Raw genomic sequence first — 21,955 nt, 5'->3', positions numbered from 1 at the left:
CATCATTATCTACCGCCACCACACTTAGCCAGGTGCCCGAGAGTGGTGCACTGAACGAACGCAACCCGACACCGTGCAGCGGAATCTTATTGCAAATGTCGAACAGCGACAGATTTGACGATGAGGCTAAGGAATCACCACGGTGCCCGGTGCCCCATGTACCGAACTCAAGAAGGAATGTTGCACCGTTCGAAAGGTTCATCTCGGCGTTGGTACAATTATGTGCGAAATGGAAACATGGTGCCGGCTTGTGATATTAACTCAGTCGTAGTGAAAAGCGAATGAGAGCGTATCAATAAGTTCATAGATAAAGATAAAGACAGTGCGTAGTTTGAAATTGATTTTTTTTATACGCCTCTTAGGCCGTACTTCTTCGCAAGACGATGTTTTACAAACAACTGTATGGTCAAATTTTCAACGAACTTCAATTTTTTCAAAAGTCCAAAATTAGGGTATTTTGTGAATCATTTTTTGGTGTGGTGTGCTGATGAAGGCAGGACACTATCATCAAGCCAAAAGATGGCAGGATTTTTAAATATAAAATTATTCACGTGCTAACTATGCTACGATTCAAACTAAAACCTATTATTTGTATCCTGGCAGAGTAAATCAATTTTTTAAACTCGCTTGATGCTACAAAAATTTTATATGTTCTTGCGTTTAATTTATTTATCAAAATTTACCAACTTGAAGTCGTTAATAACATTAAAACTCACGGTGTGGGTAATTCAATTGCCCAAAGCAAACATCTTAATACTAATGTTGCCCATTTTAAAATTTCGAAAACAATCATCAGGTTAATCAGATTATGCAAAATATGTGTCCTTAAATTAGCAAATAACACTAAAAAAAAATTACACTGTGAATTGAGCCGGGTGTTGGACAGCACAAGCTTCCCAGCTTTGAGTTTCCAAGTATTTAGCGAGCTACCCTCCCATGAGCACATAACCAACCGGAAATGATTTTTTCATTTACTTCACGCGGCGTCAGGATTTACACTTTCACCGCGTGGATTAAGCATCAAGTTCGCGGGCTATCAATTATTGCCGGCCTATTAGCTAAAACTACAAACCATTCCGTTATTCATTTGAATGTTTTTGTATGGAACCAAAACAAAAAAAAATCCTGGCTTTAAATAGGAGCTACAAAAAAACTTAAGCTCTAACCACATTCAGTGCGCCCCCTCGAATCGCAACACGTGAGTGGTTAAAGTTAATTTTTTAATGACAATCGTGCCATGATGGCGGCAGTTAATGTCGATCTCACGACCACGAGATGAGCCCTTCGGTCCCAATACACGCACACACGCACACACGCACACACGCACACACGCACGGTAATTGCGGGAAAAGTGTTATATCCGGTCGCAGTGGTCGCATTGCATCCGATGATCTTGGCGCATCCGGTGAGTCCTTCTCTAACCGCGGCCGCGCTATCGCCACAGGTACAACGTCACCAACCCGGACGAGCCGTACTTTCTGGTGGAGTCACTGGAAAATCTGCTTCATTACGGTGGCGCCTACGATGACATCAGCGACGACAACACGCTGAAGGCCGTCATCTTCGCCGTCAATCAGAAGGGCCGCAGCCAGGGCATCGTCGTGAAGGACTTTTACCTCGAGAGCAGCGTCGAGAACCGGGCAGGTACGGGTCGCGGGCAGGGCAGGGTGAAGTGATTTCCTATCGCCTTTCACGGTGTTCTGTCTCATTTTCACGGATTTTCTCTCTCCCTTTCGCTCTCTCTCTGTCTGTCTCGTTCTCGGGCGGTTTTATGTAACAGTGCTAACGAGCAGCTCGCTCGACAGCATCTCGCCGATCCTGTTCGGTGTCCTGTTGACGCTGCTGGTCCTCTGCTTTGTCATCTTCGTCCGGGTGTACTACATCAAAGCGACCGCCTCCTCCACCACCACCACCATCACCAACGTCGGTAATGACTTAGTTAGTAATTCAAAGCAAGCCAACAGCAAACAGGACACCCTTGCCAAGGTAAGCCTTCTTGTATGTGTGTGTGTGTGTGTATGTGCCAATGCTTCCACACCCTTGCACCGGTTCTCAGGTGTGCAGATTGAATTGCGTAAACCCAACCTACCCACCACCCACTGCAACAGGGGGGCCTTACATGGGGGCGGATGGGAAGCACTGGAAGTATGCAAAAAATGCAAACGACGATTTTACTCCGCTCAGCGATATCATGTGTGTGGTTCGTGGGTTGAAAAGTTTCCACGGAAAAGATTCAGGGGCATTGGACAAAATGCCAAATCGTCGAATATCGTTGGAAAGTATTTTGGTTGAAGTGGTGAGATCCTCTATAGTTTTCAAGAGACCTTGGCCTCTTCTGCAACTACAGTAATATTTATGGAAAACAATTAGCAAACAGTGGTAGTCTCCCTGAAACAATATTATAATAAATCGTTCTATTTTGAGATTTTGGTCTCATATTGACGGTCAGTGAGTTAATGCAATGATTGCTGTTCAACAGTACATAAAACAATCCCAAAAACGAATCACAAATAGTTCTCAACATGCAAAAGAACGTTTTGAAAGTATTTCTAATACCTATTGTAGTTATTTAAGTTTTGTTTAGAAATTTGTTAACACGATAGCAACAAAGTTGTAGCAACTTTTCAACCATACACGTGAAATTGGCAGGGCAAGTACTGTCGAAGACCGTCAAGCTGCAACGACACCGCAAACAGTGGATCGTATGTAAAACATCAAACGGGGAGCCCATACAGATTCCGGGACATTCCCCAAAAAAAAAGGTAAACGTGAAGAAATGTAACCACCACCATTGCCACCTCAGTTCGCATTCCATTTCGCCCCTTGCCTATTCCACGCATTACGTTGTCAATTTTATGGAAACATGTCATTTCCTATCATGTTGTTCGCATCTTCAAATCATGTGCGGTGGGTAGGAACGGTAGCAGAGGCGGGGGCCAGTCGCATAAGGACATCGTGGGACTGATTGTGCTGTGGTTGAGGTTGACGGTGGCGATGACAGGAACCAATCGCACCTCTGTATCTATCAGAAGTCTCGAGAACTAGGCGGTGGTGGACGAAAAATACTGTCACCACCTTCCAGGAATCCTACAATCGCGACAATCTTGACAGGCGAGACAATTGCAGTCTCTCCACGGCACCTCCACATCAAAGTGCTGCGTGCTGCGGCATCAAAAGCGGATGCAACCATTTTTTGATCATAAACCGCAGGAGACGCCAGGGCACCGGAAACGATATCGATATGGTGGGACACACACCGAGAGACACGTTACGATTGACGCCAATATTCGAGTACGAGTACCGTTCTGGCAGACTACTTGTTATGTATGCATCCCCCGTTCGGATGACAGACAAAACAAAATACTTGAGCACTCTTATCGATCCTGTGGAGTTTTGGGCAGAAGGGGGATACAAATTTTCCATTTATGGACGCACAAAGTACAGCATATTTGTAAAACACAGCTCGGCACCACTGGAGAGGCTCGTTTTGTGCAGCAATTAAGTTTGCTTACTCGTTAACAATGTGGCCCTCGTGGCAATTGCTGGAAAGCTGTGAAATAGACCGACATTTTGAGACATGTTCCGAAGGTATCGTAGCGTAGAATGCGTAACTACGTTTCTTTCGACTACTTTAACGTTAAATTAACGAGCCTTCAAATGAATAATGGTTGGAAAACACTTAGGTAATGTGAGTACATCGTGCGAGTAGTTTTAATACGGCCCTTAGCTGAATCTTTTATGGACGGTTTTTTTATTAGCTCAAGAACAATTGCGAGTACTTGCCCAAACATGGAAACCATTACGTCAAAGGTTTGCGATGTTATCAGATAAGTGATAATTCTTCGTTTTTCGTCCTCAGAGACAGAGAGCGATTCAAAGTGGTTAGTTCGGTTAAATACATCAATGACTAAATGAGCGCATAATTAATTACACGTTACACGTACACGTAATTTTGCTTATTTTTGTGCAAAACTACGAATTTTGAACCATTTAAACAAATAGTCTTTATTATATTTCTTCGCTTTATTATGTACAATAATATTCTATTATTGTAGATCTATTTTAAAATTTTTGAAGATCTTTGGAACTTGGTAAACATTTCTTAGTAGATCGTTAACAAATAAACCACAATCCAACGATAGAATGAATCTGACCTGCAGTCCACAATGTGATACGATCGTAAAAAGTTTTCCGATTTCCGCCATATGATTTTGTTTTTAGCTTTGGATAAAACATATTCTAAATCGCTCATTAAATCGATATAATAAACTAATTGTAAAGCGAAATCCCTGAAACAATATAACATTAACTAACGATAAACATTTAATGTTGATTAGCGTGAAAAGTGGTCTGTTTTTCAAATGGCATCAATATTTATGCTCAACGAAGATTCGTACTGCATTAACGCACACAATCCAACATGTCATCAGAACAGTGCACCCCGCGGAGAATGAAACTTTTCTAAACAATCAAGCGAACGGTATAATGGCTTCGTTGCTTCAATTACCTAAAGCGCCCGGCAAATAGTGCAACTGAATGGCGCAAACATACTAAATAGTACCTCTCTAAGGATCGCCCAAACATTGTGTTCCACTTCGTTAGCTTAAACCCGGGGAGTGAGCCGCTAAGATCGGTGATTGCTCGGGTTGGCGCCTTTCCAGCCGAACGGATCATTCATTCATTCGTACGAAATTCAAAACAGAACGTGGAGCAAAGTCGCCGCCGAGTTCGACCGGATTTTGCTGTTTTGCGCTCCCCATCGACCAAGATCGACACGAAAGCGTGGCCGGAAGTGTAACGAACGCTAACGATTCGTTCCCAAATAATTGGATGAGAAACAATTTTTCATTCTTCGTTCGCGTGCCCCCGCTGCGGTGTGCAGTGTGCATCCCGACGGTGATCCCGGGACGCGGTTCTCGGTTTTGCACGCAACAAACTTTCGACTCCGGTGCGCCGAGCAGCAAGAAAAGGAGCGCTAAATGGATCCGCCACCTTCCAGGGTGGAGGGCCGCCACTTCAGCCGCTAATGCTCTGCGCGGCGCGGCTGCAGCGCGGGTGAAAATTAGATTAAATGCAATTAAAATCCGCCGCCAAAGCGTTCGTCGCGTTTTGCGCTCGTAATTTAGCCATTTCGGCCATTGTTTCGCTAACGCCATTAACGCCCAGCGTGCCGCTTCCGCCTCCGACAAACCCGAAGCCGGAAGCTGTGGAATGCTCGGAAGAAAACCTTTCTTCGAACTCGCTCTCTTTCTCTTTCTCCCACTCTCGCTCACTCCCTCTCGTTCTTGATCGCTTTCGGTCTCGTTCCTTCACTCATTTGCTATCCTTTTCATCCTTTGCCTGCGACTTTCGGTTCAGCCAGCTCAGCTTCGTTCCAATGTATCCATTTATGAGCGAAGCTCAGAGGAACCTCGCAATGCTCCGAAAAACAGCAAACCGGAAAACACGGCCCCCATTTTCCCGCTTCCATCGCCCGCAGACCACCGCTGAGCGCCTCGAAGTGTCGTTTGCCCCTTCTGGTGCCCGGCAGCGGAAAGAATTCCGCCCGACGCCACAAGCTGCGCGAAATGTGCGAATAAAGAAAAATCGTTTTTCCCCGTTTCCCTGGGCGCGTAATTAAATCTTCGTTTTTCACTTTCCCATTTGACCATTGCGAATGAAAAGGTAGTAAAAATCTATGGGCGAGCCAAGCGAAAAGAAGGCGACAGTGGCCCAGAAAGCGTTCTTCAGTTCTCCGGTCCGTAAGAAGTAGCTGAAGAAGCTGGCCATTTATTGGGCAGGGGGCTATGGGGACCGGTGAAAAGGAAAGAATAAAGGACCCGCTCGAGAGGGTCCTTTTTTTGGGGGCACTTTTTCACATCGCGACACGATGTTTGCGACGTTAATTCACGCTTTCGCTATTATAATTGAATGATGTTTCGTTCATTAAACACTGTGGGCGCATTCGCGAGACTTTTCTTTTCGTCGAAAGCGAAGACGGAAAAAGTTTTCTTTCTTCGCCGTCACGGTGCGATTCGTAGTGTCACAACTTCGTGACAGAATCTTGACTTGCCGGGCTGCCGGTGCTCCGAACTCCGAAGAACTGCGACCGAATGTAAATCTGGTGGCTCCCTTCTGTCGATTCCGTTTTTTTCCCCACCACAAACCAAGCGAAGTGTTCTTCAACCAGAATGCTAAAGTTTAAATGACTGCCAGAGCGTCACTTCCCAGAGGCAAAAGCTCGCGTTCGCGCACCCCGAATGTCTTTGTCGCTGTGTTTGGGAAACGTGTTTCAAAGTATGACAACGATGAACGAAGCAAGAAACAGAAGACAAGACAGAGAACCATTGTGAGGGGAGCGTGACAGCGTGAAAATGTTTATTTAATTACATTCCGGAAACGGCCACGGATTTGGTGCATGTAAAATATGTAAAAATAACACACAAGTATGTGGCTGTGTATGGGCCACGCAATCAACATCTGCCACGCGCCACCTTACGGTGCAAGGAATTGCCTCTCCGGCGACTCATTCGACGCAGCGTTACTGTGGGAGAGACGAGAACTTTTACCGAGTAATGAAATTTGCCCGGCTTCGGATTGTGAAAGTTGTTAACTTATTTGCCCAAAGAATCTTACATTTGTTTCGACTCGTCTCGTTTCGCCGCAGAAATCGGCCAAACAGAGCCCCCGGTGGCAGCAGGGAAACAGTGGCGCCGGCGGCGGCTACGGTGGTGCCGGGGCGGGTCTGATCGTGGACGGACGATCGAGGGACGAGAAGCTGGGCGCCCCGGACGGGATGGAGGACGAGCGAGACCCGGACGTGATACCGGCACAGTTCGGTAAGGACCCATCGATCTCGAAATATGCTTTTAAGCTATCCAAACAACATATCCTTGGGGGCGGTTCCGGTTCTAAAGTTCAACCATTTTGTCTTTGCAGTTTCGAACGACACAGAAAGTGCGAGCTTCAACTCGTCCAAGTGGCCGAACGGGAACTACGTAAGTAATGATGGTGAAATGGTGCTCCAACACACCACAAACGTTTACAGGTTGACGTAGAATGAATCCTGTAGAATCCTGTTTTCCAAAGTTTTTCAAACCAACTTTATCTAAGTTGAACAACCCCGAAAAGTGTCTAAAACCGATAATTGTGATGTTTAAGATTTAGGACGCAAATACAGTTCGTTTTCAGCCATTTATTTTAAATCGAGAATGTACGACAGAGAATTGCTATAAAAAGATTCAAACAAAGATCCAAATACAGTTGCCGTTACATCTGAAAAAAGTCATTCACAATTGCTGAGTTAGTTGAACAACCTGCATAGCACTTCCTTTTAATGTACCTTAATACCGTTCATTTAAACCTTTTTTAAAATGGGAATAGAAATCTAGATCCAACATATCGTATCTATCGATTCATCTTCCTGTCAAACATTTTGTATTAATCCTCGTTATACGTTTTAAGTCAAGTCATTCACCTGTGAAAGCGAAACACGGTGACTACATTAAAGCCAATCGAGTTAAAAGCCACACCGATCCTAATAGCACGGTACGGTTGGTATGCATCCATCAACATTGAGCATGTTTCCACACAATCCATTCCAACACTCATCATGACGTGCGCCCCAACCGTTCCGTATCTACGCAGTGAGAAAGTCGAAACCTTAGAGCGGTGGCAGAAAAATGTGTACCATGCGTCGTGCGAATGTCGAAGCAATGGCCTCTTCCAGAGGAGCATATTTTCCCAAACCAACGCTACGTTAGCCATGGTCACAAGCCTATCTCTAAAAATCATGTATTAATAATACATTGCAGAAAATCACTCTTAATGTGTATGTTCGACGTTCCCCGGGGACGCCATGCTGACCATGGAATGCCCAGGGTCTAGTAAAATGTGTTCACAACATTCCAAAGTTCGACGAACCGAGCCGACGAACATTCCCCGGGACGCTGGTAGGCAAAACACCGAACGGGTACGAATCGATGCTTTACATGCCAAGATTGCCTACCGAGCGAGCAAAAAGCATTGAGTAAGGCGCTAACAACAGTGTCCATGTTGTAGGACCTTCAAGCTCCCGGTGAAGTGCCGTTGCCTCTCTGCTCGCAGGAAGAGTCTAGGCGTAGCAAGGAAAGGAAGACGGAAGACAGTGGTGAGAGGGGAAACAACTTGTTAAGAGCTCTAGAAAACCAGCTGTAAACACCATCGTAGGCTAAATCGTAGGCCCCGTCGAACCTGCCGTGCCCATGGGCCCGCAAGGCCCCATGGGCGCAAGGTGTTCCAACAACTCCCGCCCATAATGTTGCTGTCTTTTTACGGTTAAATAATTTCTACTCCGATACTGGAGCCGAACCTCCGGTCTGCTCATTTCGCGCGGCTTGGCAGGAGTACAGAGGGACTTCGCTATCAACTGCCACTAGCGTGACCAGCACTGTGTTCGATGTCAATTATCCTTTATCTTCGCCCACAACACGGCCCCATCAATCGAGATGTGGCCGATGTGCCGGGTCCCTCCAGCTCCGTTTTAACGACTCGCCATTAGTGGGGTTTCCACGGAACTTGTTATCGCTTAACAAGCATTGTCTTTTTTTGTTTCTGCGAAGGTCGGGATGTTCTCAGGATGTCTTGAAGTGATTTCCGGCAGGAGTGATAACAAATCAAAGCCCTTGGCAAAATGCGTGACATTTTGTTGGTGAAATGGTACCATCGTGTATGGTGCATTCTAGTGTTCTAAAGTAGAAGCATCATAATTTTACAGCTACCCTCACTCACAGAAGCGACTGAGCCGTGATGGCATCGTTTGTTTTGGTGTTCAACGGATTGTTTAATAGTCCATTTTATCAAACACACAACATTATTAGCAGATGAATGAGTTTGACAATAAGAGGTCTTTTCGTTCCAATAGTTGGAAACAGATTTGTTTGATTGACCATTCTATTTACTCTATCACTAACATCCTTTTCTATGGAAAACGCTTTAATCCTGTATCAGTTCACGAACTTTTAAAAGTTTCTAAATCTGTTGTACATTTTTTCAACATTACTTTACGAATGGTGATCTTAATTATGTTTTACCGAAGATCCAAATTTTGTTAAGCAGTTGTCAAAATGTCGATAAACTTTATCAAAACGAAGATTTGATTCACATTAGACACAATATTAGATTTCAAGATCGGAGTTTCATATGACATTTATAGTAACAACCACCTCGAGTGGCAGTGATCGATCAAAATTCTGATGACTTTTTTTCATAACAATCCCCCGTAACTCGGACGCTGTCCCATTGCGGTTGTTATGCACAAAGTAATATTAATGATCATATCTAAAATCAATTAAATAGTCGTACCGCACCTCTCTCTCTCTCTCTCTTGTTGCAGTACGACCGATACCCGAACCACGACATACGGCCCTCGGAGCTGCTGATACCGTCCGCGGGCGCCACGCTCGCCACGGCGAATCAATTACACCCGAATGTAAATCAATCGGATGATAGTATTAAATTAGGTTCCTACTACACCGTCAGCGGTACGGGTGGGAGTGCTGCGATGGCCGTCCCACCCCAGACCGTCCCTCTGGGGGCCTCCTACATGGGCCCAACGCACCCACTGGACGGTGGTGGTCTCGACGGGGCACTGTACAGTGGGACCGGCGGGGCACCGCCCTGCGCTGGCACCGCGGCACAGCCGCTGGCCGGGGGAGGTGGCCATCATCAATCAAGCCTTCTGCCCAACGGTGGCACGGGCACCGGAGTTAATCCGAACGATTATGACATCAATGTACATACCATCAAAAATATGCTAATGACGACCCGCGTCCCCGAGAGCTGCGTTTAGTTGCACCGATCGCCACCGGGGACTTTAAGGAGCCAAGGATCCGCCAAGAGAGAGAGAGAGAGAGAGAGAGAGAGCGGGAGACATCAAGGAGCGGCCGGCGACCCAATCTTCAGGCAGCCTTTCTACGCCCTGCTAAGTAAGCAAACAGCCCGTTCGGTATTGATCAACATCATGTCACGGGGATTATGCTGGTCTTTTATATGAGCGCCCCTTTAACAGCTAAACAGTTGACAAGAAATGGTTCTACTAATTTATCACCAACGTATCATTTTGAAACGCCAACCCATGGTTCAACGGTCAACAGCAACACGTTTGCGCCACGAATAGTTTTCGAATCTTCTGACTCAATCAATCACTGTACTAACACCAACTCAAAACTAAAAGCTTAAGAACTCACATGGATCAATCAAACAGACAAGGGTTTTGTTATTGTGAATTTTTACCGACGTATAGGAAACAGTTCTGCAGCGCACCCAAGTTGTCCATAAATTCATTGTTTCGTGTTTGGTTAAAAATTCCATACAAAAGTACTGATACGTTGTGTAAGCAACACAGACATAACCCGATCACTGCACGGCAGACAATCAGTTCGTTGTGGAATTTCTGAACTGGCCAATCCTCATTTGAATAGCATGATAACGATAACACAAACCAGATCTGATTAAGTATAAGAACTTTTTTTCTGTACGGAAACCCGAAAGAACCAATATCTGTTTAATGCAACCAATAAAATACCATAAGGTCAGCTGGAAAACGTTCACGAAGCTCACGCAAGAAAGGCACCCGCGTTACCTATTGCGCCAATGTTCGATCCAAATATTATCATGAAAAACAATTGAGGCACTTCCAGGCGAGAAAAAAACAACATAAAAATAAGGAATATTCTAAATTCAAAAACAAGATTGTTTGAATTGTTTCTCGAGCATGAGTACAGCAAGCGGCAGGACCCGAAGCAAACTTTAACAACAAGGGGATGTGAAAAAAAAGGTTAACGACGTTACGATCGAGATCCGTGTAAAGCTATTTGTACTGTTTTACTTCACAAACACATGGTGCAGCGGTAGCAAAAAATCTGTATATTCTCCAATCCCTGTTTTAGCAAATTTCCGAATCGGAATGTACGGAAAACTGAGGGCCGGCATGGTTATCGTTATGTTTGTACTGTAAACGGCCGTTCTACCAACTGTAAAACGTTGGTCCGAATAGTCCGACGAAGCAAATTGAGGTGAATGGTGAAGGATATCGAAACTAATCAGTTGATGTTAATAAGTCGGTGTGCTAGAGTATATGAAAATCCGTGGATTATAAAACAAGCTAACGCTGGTTAGATGTGTTCGATTAAATAGAGAGAGAGCGAGAGTGAGAGAGAGCGTGAGAAAGATGTAAGATTGTTAGCTAAACCAACCACTGCTCGTGACGTGATGATACTGAAGTGTTCTCGTTTTTCATGGAGACTCATGGTCGCTCACTAGGAGCTGCATCTTTTAGGTAGAAAATGAATGAGCAAATGAGCCGCATTACTTCACGGAACGTTGTCCATATCGTTTTTATCTTCCATACCAAACGAACACCTTCCTTTACTCTCACGTATTGTGTGCCAACTTGAGTGATATCGCAACCCCCGCGTACATATCGCCCCATATCGATGGATGGATGATTGGTGGTGTTTCCTCTCTCCAGTTTGCCCTTTTCTTGAAAACAAACAAAACAACATATCCACGTAAAATGTAGACAACATTTTATGTCAACTGCTGGTCGAAACAATATCCACTATTTGTTCAAGTTTTTATTTCGTTTATATACTAGCTACATGTAAATAGATACCCTATTCCAGTGAACAAGGCAAGTGAATGTACATAAACCGTCGGATCAGACGCTCCAATCGAAACTGGATCCATGTTTTGCATAAAAAACAAGTCAACAGAAAGTTGGAAAAAAAAGTTGGACAATTTTATAGTCATCGTATCGTTTAAGAACCACTTGCCGTGTACATACCGCAAAGGACGGCAGCATCGAGCAGCAGTCAAGTGGAAAACTACTAAACATTTCTAACATTTTTCCGACAAACACAGCCGGTTCCAATTAATAGCTGCGAGTGTGGAAACTTTCTGAAGTCAAGAGACCCTCCATAACGAGGGTGGACCCGAATGCTGGGGTCAGGTATTTTTGTTTTCCGATATATTTTTTTCCAAAACGCGAAAGATCATAAATCGTGAAAGCAAACGGCACGACGAAAGCGTGTAATTGTTGTTGTACAAAAAACATTGATGGAAAACACGAAAAACTAAAAAAGAAATGCAGAAAAACAAATGACCACATAAAAAGTGGGGCGAAAAAATGGAGAGCAGCAAAACGAAGGCGAGAGATGATTGGGCGAATCGAAAAAAACAAAATAAACCGATTGGAAGTAATAAAAACTACAAATGAAAAAAAAACCAACCAACGCAGCATTGTGTTATGATTTGTGGCCCCGTTCGTGGAGAAAATAGCGAAACAATTCAATCCTAAATAAATTCCCATTTTTTCAGCTTCACGCCTGAACTCTCTAACTTTCACGCTAATCGTTCGGAAATGAGACTGCCAGTTACGGTGGTCGAACCTGGAGGGAGGTGACTCCAAACACTCCGTTCAACTTTCCTGCCAGAAGGCTGACCAAACGCTTAATGCGTGCGCCCAACCGAGGCAAACCGACCGCCGACGGATGCGGACACCGATTTTCCACCGTTTACAGCACCGTTGGCCGCAACACGGGCGAGAGTTCACCCGAGCCCTGGACCTATTGTCCTATTGTGCTGTGCTTATCCTTTTGCCGGAACCGGAACCGAATTGGCCGGCCAACCAGCCAGCCAGCAGAAAAAGAACGACAAACTTTGGTTGCAATGTTTACTCTCATGCACATCTATTTAATTATAGACCCCGCACGACGCCCGCCGTGCAATAGAGCGTGTGTCACAGTTTGTATGTGTGCTTTCACCACGCTGCCGGTCGGTATCTGGGTGACTGGCACCATGATATGCGGCCACACCCCACCCGGGACGAAGCATTATTAGTGTGGTTTTGAGGCTGCAAGGTCGGGACGGGGACTTCATCTTCATTCGGTAAGCTTCCGGGTACACCGGTACCGGAACCGGAACGCGCGAAAACCGTGGCTTACGACTCCTGGTCATGTCACATTCTAACTATCCCCGACAGCTGCTACTGTTGTACCGCCCCGCTGGTTCGGGTACATTAGGCTCGTATCGAGCTCGGTTTTCCGCTTCGATTACCACATTTTCCACTTCGACGCCATTGCCGAAATCCGTCTGTAGTTTGGGGTTCTAATGAAATGGTTAAACACATCCCACACACACTAAAGAGATTGCTTGGGTTTCATTTTATATGTATGTAATATAAATACTAAATAGACTTCATAAAAAAGCCTGGTTTGAATGAATGCTACGAATGGAGTTTAAACTTTAAATAAACCACTTAATCCTGTCAAGGTTTTGGAAGGTTTAAAACACCTAGTGATTTGTAAAACACCTGAACCTGAAATGGTGCTTTTCAGATTTCCAATATTTTGTAACCAAAATTACAAACCATATAAAGTGTCATATTTTGCACAATTTATTACCCGCAGAATCCCAATCCCGAGTCGTACAAAAAATCAAATCAATTTGTACCCGTGGACAGTACCAGAAAAACTGTAGATAAACCGCAAAATTGTGCAAATGAACAAAACCACATTGTAATTAGGATTTGTTTAATTGAAGCCACATGGTGGCGTTGGCAAGTAAATTAAGGCGTTAATTATGGTAATCATTTCCTGTTGTGTTTTTTTTGTTCAGCCCGTGAGTATTGGCCACTGGACATATAATTTATTATTAAATTTAAGCCTACATTCCATCAATTTTCATTATTGGTTAGCTCTTGTGAATAATAAATACCAAAATTTTTGTAACCATATTAATTAGAACCATTAGGAAATACACACAGTGCGCAATACTGCCGGAATCGGGTTTTGATCCAATTGAAAAGTCCAGTACAGTCGAATATGCTTATTTTTGTTCCGCTGTAACAACGCTAATATGAAACGCCGTGATCATACATAAATAAGTGTCCTTAGAGCTCGCCAAAAAGCCCATGAGAACTGCATTCGGATGGACAAGTAACACGCGGATATTAATATGCGACTCCCAATGAAGGCAGTTGTACTGAGCACCTTTGCTTCCAGTCATTTATTCAGCTTTGATAACAGTTATCTATAAATGTGACACTATTTTGTGATTTGAACTAAACAATAAATCATAAACACCGGGTAATAATCTCCACGTACAAAAATCCTAAACCAAACCTCGTAAGGGTCTATCAATTTCATTGACGTTAGCTCGGAGCTCAGCTTTCGATACGATCGTGTAAATGGTAAAGCTTCGGTAAAGGCGCATCGCCATCAACCAGTTCAGTCAATATGCCAAAACAATATTCCAAAAATGCTTCTCGTGAAATGCAGCTGATTTACTTGATTTGTTGCATTGTTTCTGTGAGTTGTTCGCTGGCATCTCAAAGCGCTTACGATTGCAGCAGTTAGTTGGGTATGTGTGTGATTGAAAATGCATTTTAAATGCTACTTCTAGTCGTATCCTCGAATAACTCGTTACTCGGTGTGGGACAATGGTTTCATTTTTACTTCGATACAGCATGGATAGCCTCGGCCAGATATCCAACGTTCTTCGTAGTAACGCCCGCCATCGATATGCGACCATCCTTCGTGAGGTAGACGCTGAACTCTTTCGTCAACCGCTCACACTGCTGTTGGTTCATGCCCGTAAAGCAGAACATGCCGATTTGGTCGGTTATATGGGCCCAGTTGCGCGACGATCCAAGATCCTTGAGGTTATTGCGCAACGTCGAGCGTACAGAAATGATTCGGTCGGCCATTAGCTTTACGTCGCCGAGCCATTCCTTGCGGAGCGCGGCATCACCAAGAATCTCGGCCACTAACCGCGCGCCATGAATCGGTGGATTGGAGTACATCGGACGAATGAGGATCTTGATCTGTGACATGGTACGATCGGCTTCATCCTTGCTGCCCGTCACGAGCGAGAACGCTCCGGCACGTTCACCGTAAAGGCCCATGTTTTTGGCGAAGCTTTGGGCCAGAGCGATCTGATGGCCGTCCCGTAGGAAGGCACGCACGGCAAAGGCATCCTTGGCAACGTCACCACTGGCAAAGCCCTGGTAAGCCATGTCGAAGAACGGGTACAGATTGCGCTGCCGGATCACGGCAGACATTTCTGCCCACTGTTCCGGTTTCGGATCGACACCGGTCGGGTTGTGGGCACAAGCATGTAGTAGCACGACCGATCGCTCCGGAATTTTCTAAATAAATATTGAATCGAAAATCAATTATCCTTTATGTAAGTACATCTTTCATCTACAGACGATCTTTGGTTTTATTAAAAGCCGTCAAGTGTAGCATGTGGCCTTTGTCCTTTTTGAGCTTGATGAAAATAAAAAAAATATGGCATTCGCACTCAATTTTGTTTATGTCCATAAAATGATGCAATGAAAAGCTTAAACAAATCATAGCCAAATTTCAATAAATGTAACAGTCTTATCTTTCCCAAACACCGAGATCGGTTTAAGGCTCCATTTGACGCTCGGAACTCTATTACGATGCCACCGTCTGTTTTGGCGCCCATAAGGGCCAGACTAAGCTGGTAAACAACACGTCAGCAAACAACGGGCCATAGCATTCCCCTAGATTAACGGAACCAGATAATGTGCAACGCGATGACGCGACGATCGTCCATGTGCGCCGTTAATCACCATTAAGTAGGACAACCATCAATGGGACACAATCTACGCCGCCCCGCCCACCAATGACTACTCACCGACAGATCCTCCAGTGCGCCGTTAAAGTCAAATCCACAGGTCGCCGGATCATAGTAGCGGTACGATTTCACGTTCAATCCCGAGTGTCGAAAGATCGGCCCATGGTTGCCCCACGAGGGTGTCGGCAGATAGATATCTTTCGGGCCCGGAAAGAAACCGGCCAAGAAGGCACCGCCGATGCGCAACGCTCCGGTTCCACTGATGGCCTGCACGGTGGAGTTCAAACCGTTTGCGACGTGTTCACTGTCCTCGCCCAGCGCCAACAGAATACTGTGTTTACAGAAGTCGGCCGTACCGCCGATCGGAGAATACTCGTGGTCGAGCTGTTTCTCTGCCAGACGCTGCTCCGCCTTGCGGACACTCGGCAGCACGAACGGCTTGCCATTGTCGTCACGATACGCTCCCACACCGAGGTTGATCTTTTTCGGGTTGGTATCCCGTTTGTAGGCCTCCGTAACACCCAGGATCACGTCCGGTGGGCCCATCTGTACCGCGCTCCACCATGAGCTAAAAGACAATCGATTGAACGAAACAGATATTACTCATCATCCGGAAAAGAGGTTTAATTTACGATTTTCTACCACCCTTAAGTATACTAGCCAAATGGATGTGCTAATCTTCACACAAACATTTGCTCCGTTAAACTCAAACGTAAAATTGGTGTTTGTCAATTAACACAGGATTGACGATGTTTTGATCTTTCACTGCATCGCTTGGATTGATAGCGTTTAAAAAATAAAAAAGATAACAAGTTGTTACGTAATCGTGCGAAAACGAGATTGATGGTTGATGCGGAGAGGAATAATGGCAATGCCAGTGAATAATAGCGCTGCTATCGGATGACCAAGTACATCTTACAAAATCGAGCCAGCATCGAAGATCGATCAACCTTTCCCTACCCCAAATGGCCAAGCGTTATGCTGTTGCTAATTATATGCTGTCCAAACTGTGTTAGATAATCGTTGGAGCGTAAATAGTTTCTTCGACGTCACCAAGGCTGTTCGTGGAGCATGGATACAAACGATCACGCCTCCATCGACTGACCGACGCGACCTTGGCTGTTGCCCCCGAAGGTCAATATTCGCAATGTCATCCGCTCATCTCGCCTTGTACCACGCTTAATACTGTGATAAGAAAGCGCACTCTCTTACCTAGCCCGCGATATTGCAGGGCTTTGAACTGCCAGCAGATTTCGTAAAAGCACAGCTGAGCCGCGTTGTAGCGCTTTTGAACAGGCCATTTTTCGCACGAACCGTTTTCACCAGGACCACCGCGAACCAACTGAAAATCGAAACACACTCCTCAGTATCGTGGAGCAGCGAGTCTCCTTGCACTCCGTCGATGGCCGATAACACTTACCAGTACCAGTGAGTGATAATACAGCTGATAACGCTAGCGCACCAATGTTGTGGTCACAACGACAAAGGCCGAAGGATTTACTTTTTGCACGTCAATCTATTTGCCGGCTCCCTGACAGCAAGCGACCCTGCAGCTAGCGCGCTTTCACTCTCCGCCTCAGTCGGCGGCTACAACCCTGAAGGCAAACAATAGGGCTACCTGGAAGCATTTCCGTTATAGGTTTTTAATTGATCGCTTTTCCCCGAAAGAAATGTCTCGACGCAAATTCGCAAACAAAGAACGATACTGTGCAAAGCAGAACGCAGTTGTGCAATCTGTCGCGTAGAAAACGGATTACTGTGCAGAATCGTACAAGTTCAGGTGCTTAAGGACTAAAACATTTTAAAATGGCAACTAACATTGAAAAAGCTAAGGCTTACAATCGGCTGATCACACACAAAAATTGCATCAAAAATGCAAATCTACTAAGTAATCCTTTGGAAAGACATCCGGCGTTTCAAATCTACCAGTTCCCCGTCGCTGAGGAAAGCTTCATTGGGCTGGACATCAATTTTCGGTTGAAATCACAGCTCCACGCAACGTTCTTCAACTGGGCCTACGACCTCACCGAACAAAGTATCCGTCAACTTTACAGAAAATGTGGCATCAGATGGAATAAAACCGTCACCTATGGAGATATGGTAAGGGGATGGGCACGATATCTGGTAGTGCAGGATCGTTTTCTCTACAAAACGGTTGGTTTCACCCTGTTTCGCTTCGAAATCGACGACGATCAACCCTTGCTGAACTGCTTTTGGATCGTCCTTGAAGAAAACTTCCGTGGACGCGGATTGGGCAAACATCTTGTGAAGGCGATGGAGCAAATCGCCCACGACACCGGGATGGAATTGGTTTTGATGGCGGTTCTGCGGAAAGACACGAATGTCCTCAATTTCCTGATCGATCTGGGCTACCTGCTCGACAAACGCTCCCCCCTGAACGGATGTTTCGTGACTCTAAGCAAAGCGATCAAGCAAACGACAAATGATTAGCATTCAAACTGGTTGACAAAATAATCGCTTACTACTCTGAAATCCATTTACGATTATCCTCTAAGTGTAAAGTTGCTTAACGGGAGCTTCTCTATGTTTGCAATCTCTCTTTGTTAGAATCATAATTTCATTTTATTTATAATATTTGGCCATCAGCGATCGTGCATTGCAAAACGAATTGTACTCCGCCAATTACATGAACTTTATAAATCGTCTGGACTCAAAATAAAGAGCTTTCAAGTATTGTGGTGTTTGGTAAAAACTGTCTAATGTTTTCCATGGATGTACGCGAAGAATGATTTTATTTGATGATGTTAAATTCATGAAAATCATAGTTTACGACTAGTGCAATGCGGTTTGAAATTACGAAAGTACCATAACCTTACTTCTATCTTGCAACGATTGCAGTGTGAATTGCTTTCTTGGAATCTAAACCCTGGTGCTGACGGCAAACGCCGGCTGTCAAACGTCAAAATCTTCTGATTTTGTTTTGGTAAACGATGAGCAGAAGTCTGCAGCGTTCGTTTCTTTTGCCCTTCGTATAGTTAAAATAGTTTCTTCAAAATGGTAAGTTGCCGAGGCGTTGAATATTTAATGAATGCATATAATACCTATCATTTCAATGTTGTATTTTCAGCTGCCCCTGTCCCTCTTGAAGACGGCGCAGAGCCATCCTATGGTAAGAAACCGCACCGAAGCTTCTCTTTGTTTACACTCTTTTTCGCAAAGGAAATTTTCGATTTTATTAAATAGAGGGGAAGACAACGAATAACATTGATGAAATCTGCAGTGTTGTGCTATTATAGATGCCTTCTCAGCTATTCATTTTTTGCAGGGAAGTTTTTTGGGCCATAATAACATTGCAACGACAGAGATTGTTTGATGATTTTTGTTCGTACCTGCTTAATGCTGTTTACGGATAATTCATTCCGATAAACTGGTTCGTTGTTTGTTAGGGCATAGTGGGAGTTCTATGCTTAGATATAAAACTCGCGTCTCGTGTCTTCACTTCTAACTCTTCTAGCAAAGTTGTAATAGTTCTATTAGAATATTATACACTCCTATGGCTCTACCGTAGAAAAACGACAGGACAAATCCATGATCGTTGTAACGAAGTAATCATTTTGTTGCAACAGAACATAAAAGGATTTCTCGGGCAATCCTTTATCAACACTATTTACATTTTACAAAGCCATAACTTCGCCAACAATTGTTGTCTCAGATTGTCGCTGACGTTAATTAAAGAATATATATGAGTTTCCACTTCAATTGCTTAAAATAGAAGTATGATCGAAACTTATCACAACTATTTTATTAACCGGTGTTTACCTTAAACAATGATAGAAACAAATTCATTAATAAACAACTTCATCTTCTTTGCCCTTCTGCTATGATAAGTGATTCTTCTTATCCGTCAATTACAATCGCCTAGTGCAGTGGTCTCAGATTCATATTAGCATGTGGGCCGCATTGGAAAGTAACAGCTAGTCAGTCATTTAAGTTTTTGACCAAATTCTAAAGCTGAAGAAATTTATATATTCCGTTATTATTATTGTTATCATTATTATTATTATTGTATCCCTATATACTTGCTCAATTCCTATGTACGTCTAAGGTACGTCGAAGATCCTTCGATCTATAATATCTATGTCATAAGCATAGGCCAGTATTTGGCTGGAGTTGAAGCAGATAGTTCCTAAGGTCTCCACTCCAAAGTCCCGGATAGTCCGGATGACGCGATGTTAATAAAAAGACAGGCCATTTTTATTTTTGGGCGCCAAATTCCTTCACTGTCACGAAAATGTTTTACTGTGCGCCTATTGTGCAGCAAACACCATCAAGCAACGAACCGTTTGATGCTCTGAGCCGAGGGCAGCTTCTAATTTTATGCATAAATTCAGCGACAGCGTGATTTTGATAACTTTTTACCGCGAAATATAATAAAATATGACTGCTGCCTGGAGTGTGCGCCCCGGCGGGATACCGCCGCACGGTCCTTCCAGGAAGAGAGATCTCCATTAGCCGTGCCTTCATCGCGGTGATGCGCTGCGATCACCATGATGCGGCCTATAAAAATACTACATTATTCGCTTCATTTTGCTCCGTTCTTTCGGCCCCCAGTTGGTGGAGTTGAAAAATGGCGAAACATATAACGGACACCTGGTGAGCTGTGACACCTGGATGAATATTAATCTGCGGGAGGTCATCTGCACCTCAAAGGTAAGCATTTCACCACCGGACGCGCCCGCCCGGACAATGCAGCGCTAATGGTAACCCCTCGTCTTCCCGCAACATTCCCCGACAGGATGGTGATAAGTTTTGGCGTATGCCCGAGTGCTACATCCGTGGCAGCACGATCAAGTATCTGCGCATACCGGACGAAGTGATCGACATGGTGAAGGAGGATGTGCAGGCTAAATCGCGTAGCCGCGCCGAGATGAACAAGGGCGGACGGAACCAAAACCAAGGCCGTGGTGGCGGTGGGGGAGGAGGCGGTGGCGGCGGCGGTGGGGGAGCTGGTGGGCGAAACAATATGAACTCCAACAACCGCAACACCTTCGGCGGCAATCGGGGCGGCAACCGTGCCGGATTGGGGAACCCGAATCGAAACGTTCAAAATAAGAAATAAAAAGTCTGTCAGCGTGGAATTGGTTTCGGTGGTTCGGATGTTTCCTATTCTTTTTCGGTAATTTACTAAGGTTTTCTGGTGTGTTTTTTGGCTGCCGCGATGCTCAGGATGGGATGAGTGGGTGAATCGAACACACCGTCGGAGTCACCGGAATCGATGAATCCGTATGGAGCTGATTGGATTAGGCAAGATGTCCGTAAAAACGCCAAATCTTTTCGAAATCGCTCCGGTGGGACCGTGCGACGCCTAATTTGGCCAGCGGGCGGACAATGCAGAGGAACGCCACCGCGAGGATGACCAACCGCAAAAAACCGGAAAGAAAGAATGGCGACATTCATATTCATAACTCAACGGTAACGGTCATTTGGACGTGGGGCGGTGTCGATTATGGGTAGTTTCGGAAATTTAAATGTGTCATTATTCGCCACTTTGATTCGCCGTTTGCTCATTAGCATCTGGTTGCGGAGCGAACTGAGTCAATAGGAGAAAAGTACCAAGATACCAAAAGGCAAAGAAAAGTGTTTACGAATCTCGCGAAACTGTTTTAAGAAGCAAAGAACACGAAAAAAACCGTCACTGGGCAACTTGAATGTCGGATGCTAGAGAACATAATTTGTTATTCATGAATCATTAGTTTACTAAAGAGCAGAAAGTACGGTGGGCGGCTCAACACTCGTTTTTTAAAACACAAGACAAATTTGGTTTACTGGAGATCTATGTTTAGTTAACTTCATTGAAAAACGACTTGAACGTTGATTCATTATCCCGTATAACTAAAATAATGATCATTTCATTTAAATTTTATTTTTATAATTATGCATTTATCTTTAATTTGTTTTATTACATTTTATTAGATTAATTAGATTTTGGTAGATTAATTGCTGGAACTTTGATGCAACTGTGGTCAAATAAAGGTTATTTTGATTCTTTTTCATAGCCGATCAGAGGTGTCGATAATAAATAAAATCGGTTTGATGAATCAGTTACGGCCATACCGGCTGAAAGCATATTCTAAAGCCGAAGATGCCAGAGCATCGATCGTGATCATTAGGAGTGCCATTTTCACGCCTCGATCTGACTTACGAACAGCGCACCGCAAACTAATTCCACAAAAGCATTCCGCCACCCAACAAAACACACTTTTTATGAAAATGAAACCACTTGATTCGTTCTAGATGTGCGTTTTTTCGTTCGTTTTATGGACGGACTTCAAAAATAGTCCCCGGTTGGCCGCGATGGCCGTTGGACGATGCT

At 44.5% G+C, this 21,955-nt stretch overlaps 3 protein-coding genes across 3 annotated transcripts in view; 2 read left to right on the top strand and 1 right to left on the bottom strand.

Moving 5' to 3' along the window:
- The window catches only part of LOC128270755 (neural cell adhesion molecule 1-like), a 137,776-nt gene extending 127,968 nt beyond the window's left edge, over positions 1–9,808 (top strand). The window contains exons 14-18 of the mRNA XM_053008171.1: positions 1,445–1,644; positions 1,781–1,986; positions 6,647–6,818; positions 6,919–6,977; positions 9,353–9,808. Coding sequence (XP_052864131.1) covers positions 1,445–1,644; positions 1,781–1,986; positions 6,647–6,818; positions 6,919–6,977; positions 9,353–9,808 — 1,093 coding nt within the window. The remainder of the gene's footprint in view (positions 1–1,444; positions 1,645–1,780; positions 1,987–6,646; positions 6,819–6,918; positions 6,978–9,352) is intronic.
- Positions 9,809–13,969: 4,161 nt separating this feature from the next.
- Positions 13,970–17,111, bottom strand: LOC128275514 (aspartate aminotransferase, mitochondrial). The gene is made up of 4 exons (XM_053014046.1): positions 17,042–17,111; positions 16,834–16,963; positions 15,682–16,189; positions 13,970–15,166 (listed from the first exon to the last, which is right to left on the bottom strand). Exons 2-4 carry the CDS (start codon positions 16,920–16,922, stop codon positions 14,471–14,473), a joined length of 1,293 nt encoding a protein of 430 aa, XP_052870006.1. The 5' UTR covers positions 16,923–16,963; positions 17,042–17,111; the 3' UTR covers positions 13,970–14,470.
- Positions 17,112–18,567: 1,456 nt separating this feature from the next.
- LOC128273486 (U6 snRNA-associated Sm-like protein LSm4) lies at positions 18,568–20,701 on the top strand. The gene is made up of 4 exons (XM_053011456.1): positions 18,568–18,639; positions 18,710–18,751; positions 20,194–20,292; positions 20,378–20,701. Exons 1-4 carry the CDS (start codon positions 18,637–18,639, stop codon positions 20,699–20,701), a joined length of 468 nt encoding a protein of 155 aa, XP_052867416.1. The 5' UTR covers positions 18,568–18,636.
- The last annotated feature ends 1,254 nt before the right edge of the window (positions 20,702–21,955 follow it).

Source organism: Anopheles cruzii, chromosome 3 (genome assembly GCF_943734635.1).
Source record: "Anopheles cruzii chromosome 3, idAnoCruzAS_RS32_06, whole genome shotgun sequence".
Taxonomy (NCBI): Eukaryota; Metazoa; Arthropoda; class Insecta; order Diptera; family Culicidae; genus Anopheles; species Anopheles cruzii.
This window is presented reverse-complemented; position numbering and strand designations above follow the sequence as displayed.